We start from the raw sequence: 9,452 nt of genomic DNA, 5'->3' as shown, positions 1-9,452 counted from the left end.
TATTCTACCTGTACTAACACACTAACATCCTGACACTTGTTCTAACCTGTACTAACACACTAACATCCTGACACTTACTCTACCTGTACTAACACACTAACATCCTGACACTTGTTCTACCTGTACTAACACACTAACATCCTGACACTTGTTCTACCTGTACTAACACACTAACACACTTATTCTACCTGTACTAACACACTAACATCCTGACACTTACTCTACCTGTACTAACACACTAACACACTTATTCTACCTGTACTAACACACTAACACACTTATTCTACCTGTACTAACACACTAACACACTTATTCTACCTGTACTAACACACTAACATCCTGACACTTATTCTACCTGTACTAACACACTAACATCCTGACACTTATTCTACCTGTACTAACACACTAACATCCTGACACCTATTCTAACCTGTACTAACACACTAACATCCTGACACTTATTCTAACCTGTACTAACACACTAACATCCTGACACTTATTCTACCTGTACTAACACACTAACATCCTGACACTTATTCTACCTGTACTAACACACTAACATCCTGACACTTATTCTACCTGTACTAACACACTAACACACTTATTCTAACCAGTACTAACACACTAACATCCTGACACTTATTCTACCTGTACTAACACACTAACATCCTGACACTTATTCTAACCTGTACTAACACACTAACATCCTGACACTTACTCTACCTGTACTAACACACTAACATCCTGACACTTATTCTACCTGTACTAACACACTAACATCCTGACACTTATTCTACCTGTACTAACACACTAACATCCTGACACTTATTCTACCTGTACTAACACACTAACATCCTGACACTTGTTCTACCTGTACTAACACACTAACACACTTATTCTAACCTGTACTAACACACTAACATCCTGACACTTATTCTACCTGTACTAACACACTAACACATTTATTCTAACCAGTACTAACACACTAACATCCTGACACTTATTCTAACCTGTACTAACACACTAACATCCTGACACTTATTCTACCTGTACTAACACACTAACACACTTATTCTAACCAGTACTAACACACTAACATCCTGACACTTACTCTACCTGTACTAACACACTAACATCCTGACACTTATTCTAACCTGTACTAACACACTAACATCCTGACACTTGTTCTACCTGTACTAACACACTAACATCCTGACACTTATTCTACCTGTACTAACACACTAACACACTTATTCTACCTGTACTAACACACTAACACACTTATTCTACCTGTACTAACACACTAACACACTTATTCTAACCTGTACTAACACACTAACATCCTGACACATATTCTACCTGTACTAACACACTAACACACTTATTCTACCTGTACTAACACACTAACATCCTGACACTTATTCTACCTGTACTAACACACTAACATCCTGACACTTATTCTACCTGTACTAACACACTAACATCCTGACACTTACTCTACCTGTACTAACACACTAACATCCTGACACTTATTCTAACCTGTACTAACACACTAACATCCTGACACTTATTCTACCTGTACTAACACACTAACATCCTGACACTTACTCTACCTGTACTAACACACTAACATCCTGACACTTATTCTACCTGTACTAACACACTAACATCCAGACACTTATTCTACCTGTACTAACACACTAACATCCAGACACTTATTCTATCTGTACTAACACACTAACATCCTGACACTTATTCTACCTGTACTAACACACTAACATCCTGACACTTATTCTACCTGTACTAACACACTAACATCCTGACACCTACTCTACCTGTACTAACACACTAACATCCTGACACTTATTCTAACCTGTACTAACACACTAACATCCTGACACTTATTCTAACCTGTACTAACACACTAACATCCTGACACTTATTCTAACCTTTACTAACACACTAACATCCTGACACCTACTCTACCTGTACTAACACACTAACATCCTGACACTTATTCTACCTGTACTAACACACTAACATCCTGACACTTATTCTACCTGTACTAACACACTAACATCCTGACACTTATTCTAACCTGTACTAACACACTAACATCCTGACACTTATTCTACCTGTACTAACACACTAACATCCTGACACTTATTCTACCTGTACTAACACACTAACATCCTGACACTTACTCTTCTTTTACACTTTATTCTTGTTGATAGGTTAAAATGTTTTTGTATAGTTGCACTGACGTTATTTGGACTTGTACTTATATAGCACCTTTCTAGTCATCTGACTACTCAAGGCGCTTCACAGTGTCTGTCACATTCACCCATTCACACAGACATTCACACTGATGGCAGTGGACATGTACATACCATCTAATCTGATCTAACCATTCACACCACATTCACACACCCATGTGCAGCACGGGGAGCAATTCAGGGTTCAGTGTCTTGCCCAAGGACACTTCGACATGTGGACCGGGGGGAGATGGGGATCGAACCACCAATCTCTCGAACAGAGGACGACCCACTCTGTCACCAAGCCACAGCCGCCCATTTGCTGCTCTGTGTGCCCTGAATTGCCCCCCGGGGACAAATTAAGTTTTTTGAATTGAATTGAATTGATGTAGCCATTCATCAATATTATTGGGTCACCCAGCTGAGGCCTTTCTGTATGGGTTTCTTCCTCAAAACTCCAAACATGCAGTATTTATAGTGGAATATCAACTTTTTCTTTAAAAAAAAGGACACACCTTACCTCTGGAGCCCCTGTACAGTCCTCCCATTGGCTCACAATCCTGTTTTTGTTTAAGGAGCCTGTTGGAGCCTTCTTGATTAATAGGCTGACATTCCTGTTACTTGTGACAGATCTGTTGTGCTATTCATCAAACTCTCCTCTATGCATCATCTCCCAAAATGAGCTCATTATCATCTCCACAGGGCTGTCTGACGGTGCAGACGCAGTAAACTCTACCGCGGTGTGAAAATGTATCACCGCTTTGTACCAGTTTTCCTTTTGTGTTGGCGAATAAACCTAGATGTTCTTGCAAAGCAATTTTCCAGTAATTGTTCCGGTAATAAGACGATAAAGAGATGTTAAAGGCAGGAAATGGGCTGATGAAAAAAAAGATGACAAAAGAGAAAATGGTCTTGTAATGGAAGAAAAGTGTTTTATGTTTTTGCAAGGATAACAGAGATTCAATCAGGGGGGTAAATTACTGCCATTTGAAGGCGTTTTCATCATTTTGTGAAAATAGAGATCTAAACTGTAAATACCCCTGAAATGTTTGGAAAATTGGAGGTAAAACAAAACACTCTCAACCTCAGTGAAACTTCTGCGAATACCTTCCTTTCCCTGCAATGATGCACCATATTATTAGGGAAAAACACAAACTGAGTAATGTAAATGGATGCAGCGTTGTATCAATAGCAAAGGAAGGAAAAGCACAAAAAGGAGAGTGTGACGTTCACTCTGGTCTAGACATCTGTGGGATCGATAATCCTCCCCATGAGCAGGACGAGCCCCGTGACATCGTCGTAGATTATAAGCATGAACGGTCTGTTAAATGTAATTCTCGGGGGCACAGAGAAGTCCAGCGTGCTGTCAGGTCTCCCCCCGTCGTCTGACTTGGTCTCTTCCACCTCCAGCATCACCTCATGAGGAGCCTGAGTAACGACACAGAGACGGGAGTGGTGAGAGAACGCAGACAGACGGGATAAACAGGGTGAATGTGTGCATTAAAGCGAGAGATGAGGGGAAAAGTAGTACTCCTCCACACAGTCAATGAAAGGGAATTTCCATTAAGGTCTGAAATGAGCACTTAGGCCTGGTGGTTTCATAGTAACTCATTGTGACAAAGAAAAAAGAGGATATTTTGGTTCTCTCTTAACCTTGACGAGCTTCGGTGTCTTCTGCGATATTCCTGAGAAGTCGGCTGCGTCTGAGAAAACGGATGATACCCCAGAGTTCCTCAGGAGGCTTTCTAAACTGTAAGATTTCCTTAGTTGGATCTTAGGGAAACGGATTTCTGCCCGCCTGTGAAAACAATCAATGTTTTAATGGATTTGCTCTAAGTTGTCTTGTTACAACTTGTGGGACCCGTACTGCAGGCCTTTGCTCACTGATGTGCAGAGAGCAGTAATTATTGCTGATTTAGAATCTACTCAGCATCATTCATCACGCTCCGCAACAACAGAGAGCAAGCGCCGGCAGGGGACCGGTGCCACGACATTGATCAATATACTGTACACTCAGGGATTAGCAAACACCCTTTATAAAGGGTGTATACTGTACATGGACACACTCAGATCCATATATACCACCACATGCTAAAGACACACACAAAAAACACAAGTTCAAACAGCCATGCAATAAATACTACCTTTGCGTTCTTAAAGTGAAATTCCAGGCTCTTTTTAGGCAAATACACTCATGAAATAAGCTTTCTTGTACAAACTACCTATGGAGAAATCCAAGATAGATGCTAACAGTCGCTAACAGCCAAATGAGGCTAACACTGATTGGCTCGGGGCGGCGAGTTGAACGCATTCAAAGGTCTTTTGTAACCACTAATGCTGCTGAAAATAACAGCAAACCTCTGCAGCAGCATGAGAAGAGTCCCTATACAGAAAACAAAGCACCAACAACGTAGTTAGTGAAGCCAGAGTTTATTAAAAGAGTGTTTTAAAGACTTACCTACTGGCCCCTGTACCAGCTCCTCTCATAGTAAAGTCCATTACAGTGGATTACCAAAGTCAATCCCAAAGGAAGGAGCCCATTGGTGATTTATTCCAGCAAAACACGCAAACATTGTGGTTTGCTGAACACGGTGATCCCTCTGCCTAAGCGTCTGGATCGGCGTCTCAGTGTCCAGATTCAAAACAATGAGCCGCTGGTTTATCAGAGCACGGTCATCGTACCACAGCAGCCTGTGAAAAGTTTCTGGGTTGTCAGCTTTCATTTTTGTTTCACAGCCGGGAAGAAACAAACACCCGTCTCTCTTCACCTCAAGTTGCAGACGAGTCCTCTTTCTCCTTGCGTCTTCTGACAACACACGCCCCCTTTGGGATTGACTTTGGTAATCCACTGTAATGGACTTTACTATGAGAGGAGCTGGTACAGGGGCCAGTAGGTAAGTCTTTAAAACACTCTTTAATAAACTCTGGCTTCACTAACTACGCTGTTGCTGCTTTGTTGTGTGTGTAGGGACTCTTCTCATGCTGCTGCAGAGGTTTGCTGTTATTTTCAGCAGCATTAGTGGTTAAAAAAGACCTTTGAATACGGTCAACTCGCCCCCCCGAGCTAATCCATGTTAGCTGCATTTGACTGTTAGCGTCTGTCCTGGATTTCTCCAGTAGTAGTTCGTACAGGAAAAAAGGCTCTAAGGCTTATTTGATGAGTGTATTTGCCTAAAAAGAGCCTGGGCTGATTTTACGCTGGTTAGTTCACCCAAATTACAAATAACAGATTTTCTCTCCGCCATTTTTACTCGTCCAGGATTTTAGATATTCACCTGTGACATTTATTCTTTCACTCAATATAATGGAGTTAAAATATAACATGAAATATTTTACATTCATGTTACTTTACAGTATCATTGTGCTGATTACTGGGCAATCTGCAGACCTCACTGCGGACTATTCCTTAGGGACAATAACTGTCAACGATACCGATAACAGGATTATTCAGAGCAACGGGGGCACCACTCATCTTTACATCCAAATTTGAGAAAACTGGCAAAAGGAAAAGAGTGTATGGGCGCACTCTGTCCTTCCGCACCGGGCCAAAACAGGTTTTTCGGCTAAAGCCTAGTGCGTTTGATCAGTGTGAGTGCACCCGCTCCGCGCATAACTGCGGCCAGCTGGCCGTCCACGGCCCGTCTGAGAGAGGTGGGCTTTTGTAAAGCACGTTTGCACATGTACGAGCACGAGCGTGCGCACGTGTACGAGCACGAGGCCTGCGGCGGTTCTGAGGTAATTTCCTGTGCGCCTGTTGGGACGTAGAAAAAAAGAAGGAGGGACCATGCGCGGACATTTAAAACAATGGCGGCGAAAGGTTGACGTTGGTGTGATGCGGAGGTGGAGTGTTTACTGCAGATTTGGTCGATGAAAAGATTCAAAAACAGTCGACAAGACGCACAAAAACTCCGAGGTCTACGGAAAGATCTGGAAACAAAGCCACGCATCGCCATGATGTCATCAATGCGTGTGACGTGTTACGGCGTGATGAGGTATAGGCAGCAAGAAGCATTCTCCGAGGCCCAGGTAGTGTGAGTACAAACGGGCCTGGAGGGGGGGACAAGGACCCTAAAGCACGGGGCACAGGACGGACGCACAGTGTGAGTGCGCCCTATGTTTGCATCCACTATCTTTATGTAAACATAAGGAGTTGGTTCATCAAGATAAACAGCCGGTGGCGCTCATTTTCAAGTCAGATGTCATTAAAACAATGCAGAAGAAGAGAGTGAATTGATCCGACCTTAAGTGAATGAAAGGATGTGGGAGACATGATGGAAATATAACATTCAGTTGGTTTCATGTATTCATTTGAAGAGTCTCTTCATTACAACCGGTAAATGGAAACGCACTTTTGGCTTCTAGACAGATGCTGTGTACATTTTAAAATGTCTGAGAAACATTTCAATGCCCTGAGCACCACAAATGAAATTGCATTCACCTCCATTAGACGGGGCTCGGAGTAGAAGTCTCAGGGACAAAGAACTTGAAACCAGGACACATGAAAACAAGCTGCATCGCTAAAAAGCATCCGGGGGGATATTTGTGCTCAGTTAATGGTATAATGGGTGAGCCCGCTCTTTGCGTTTTAACCTCTTAACAGCTCTCTGCGGCTTCATACTGACGCTTCTCTTCTGAATTCAAAAGGGGATGCAAAATGGCACAAGGGAAATCTCAAATTAAGCAATCTGACTGGTTTATAACCACAAGCAACAGCTATGATGTTTTTGTCCTTTGAACAATTCAGTATCACTCCGTGTCTGAGAGAAAAATGTGAAACTAATGAACTAAAGGTGCATTTATTCTCACATTTCATACGTAAATCGGGACATTTTCAACCTTTAAACATCACTGCCTTCATGCCCTCATGCCTTCATGCCCTCATGCTTTCATGCCTTCATGCCCTCATGCTTTCATGCTTTCATGCTTCCTTTACGTCGGAGTGGAAGTCGAGCAAAACATCCTCTAGAGGCCGTCGTTCAGATTCAAAAGTTACTCCAATAAAGTTTGAAAAAATATGTTTTTAACAACAAACATGGCGACGAAGGAGGAGATAACGATCCTGCATCTGTTGAGAAGGAGGCAAAATGGCGGGCAGCGTTGTAGACGGCGGTGGTCTGTGAGACACTAAAGACGTCCCGCAGTGTGGACGGAGAATTCCAGACGTTGGTTTCACAGATGAGAGAACTTTAATTGCTTCTTTCAGTACTTCAGGATGTCCGTCGCTGTCGGGTCTTCTGATGACTTGTTTTTTGTGTACAATGCGCGACACTGCCCCCACGATTTCTGGTGGTACTGCAACGTTTGGTATTGCCACTGATCGGCGTCAGCAAGCTTGCAGGATACGTGTAGAAATAGGGACGAAATGTACGCACAGAACGGACAGAAGGCTCCGTCCGTATCCGTATGAATTGATACTTGAATAATGCTTTGCGTCAGGCCGAACAACACTTAACTATGATATAATCAAAACATATCACATATACACATCATGTCTTATCTATTTCCCTAAATAATTGTATTAGCTTATTAGTTATTTGTCTGTGTTATTACTTTAATTACTCTGTCCGTGGGAATGCATTGTATTGCACCAGTCTGGTGATGCCACGCTAATATAATGACCCGCTCACCCTACATTACCCCTAACATCTTTCATATTCACTCATCCTTGAAGCTGCTGACACAAAAGTCCATACAAGTACAAGGAGAGGACAGCTTGACATGGTTTGCACCTAGTTCCTGTTCAACAAACGGGACCCCACACCTACCCCGGCTTCAGGTTGCTGAGCCAAAAGCTCATGCGGCTGTCAGAGAGGCAATCCTCCAGGGGCTGCAGCTCGGCTTTAGGAAGCAGGAGCAGCGAGGCGAGGCGCTCTGAAAAGGCCAGCCGTACCACTGTGGCTGAGCAGTTGGTGTCGTACAGCATCATCACCTCGGAGGAGTCGTCTCTGAACATCATGGGAACCTCCACGCTGGTGGTGGCATTCAGCTGGAAGCTCCGCGGCACCGTGTGGCGTCGCTCAAACGGCTGACGACCTGGTTTATGTGTCGTTAATAAAAGGGAAAAGGTTAAGGATGAAATATGAGAAGACGTTGGCAAAGAAAGAGGCTGCACACCAATAACAATGCACCTGTGTAAATGTACTACCACTATCACTCAACAGAGCAGTAAATGTACTACCACCAAGTCTCACTGTCAATAGAGCAGTGCGCGGTATTGCGTTATCACTATGTGCACATTTTGGAAGTGTACGGACTTTTACTGAATACTACTTGAATATGTTTTTGATGGTGTACGTTTCTCTTTTGCAAGTGTCGGTTGGTTGAGAATATGAATATGCACGTACACAAACTTCCATCAACCACACAAAAAGACGCTACCTTTGAAATACACATAATTGTTAAGTTCAAGTTTGTCAGAGGCTTCCAAGTCTTTCATCAACGTGTCCAAGCTGACGTTGAAGGCTTCAGGTCCGGTGTGCTGAGGCCTGGACATAAAGCTGTCATAGTCTAGTGGGGTTTTTCCATCAATATGTAGGCTGCTCCACACTCTTAGCTGACCCCCGGGACGAACTCTATCCTCAGTTACATTCCTACCCTCTGCCCTATCATCTACATCAGCTCTGTTTCCAGGATCTGCCTCTTCAGTTTTCACTCCTGGAGCGGCCCCACTCTCTGCTTCTGTTCCAGCTCCAGATTCTGCCCTTTGAACCCCACCTCTACCCCCTCCTTCCCGAAGAGTGAGGCTATGTTGCAGATTTGTAAGAGCAGATATGGTGGCCGCAACGCTCTGCTGTGTAGAGTTGGATGTCAGCCCCAAGGCCTCCAGGGCCTGGCTCCGACTCTCGGACCCAGACACTTGGGACAGCAGGGACAGAGTTGACGCCAGGCCCAAGGGTGAGAACAAGATGTTGTGCTGCTGCTGCTGCTGCTGCTGCTGGACCCCGGACATAGCAGGGGTCCTGGTTGCAAGGTCACGGTATGGGTCAAAGGCCAAGGCTGTGTTTAGGGCTGATGTGTTGAGCAGCTGATTGACCTCTTGTTCCCTTCGCAGTCGCCTGCTGAAGAGTTTCTCAGGCTTCGGTAGAAGCAACCCATCTGCTGTGAGACCCGTTAGCAATGCCAGCATTGTTAGACATGTTAAACTACACACAACAGGCTGCAACCCTCCTTCTCTCGCCATCCTGGCTGGGCCTGATT

General features: G+C 43.8%; 1 protein-coding gene across 1 annotated transcript; it reads right to left on the bottom strand.

Moving 5' to 3' along the window:
• Positions 1-3,494: 3,494 nt before the first annotated feature.
• On the bottom strand, positions 3,495-9,381 carry LOC310961747 (hibernation-specific plasma protein HP-55-like; the record flags this gene model as incomplete). The annotated part of the gene is made up of 4 exons (XM_083933958.1): positions 3,495-3,683; positions 3,909-4,053; positions 8,021-8,288; positions 8,634-9,381. The coding sequence occupies 4 exons, from the start codon at positions 9,379-9,381 to the stop codon at positions 3,495-3,497; spliced, it is 1,350 nt and encodes a 449-aa protein (XP_083790084.1).
• Positions 9,382-9,452: the final 71 nt, after the last annotated feature.

This window comes from Echiichthys vipera (genome assembly GCF_963691815.1).
Source record: "Echiichthys vipera genome assembly, chromosome: 19".
NCBI classification, from domain to species: Eukaryota; Metazoa; Chordata; class Actinopteri; order Perciformes; family Trachinidae; genus Echiichthys; species Echiichthys vipera.
Note: the sequence above shows the minus strand (reverse complement) of the source record. Positions and strands in the feature narration are given on the sequence as shown.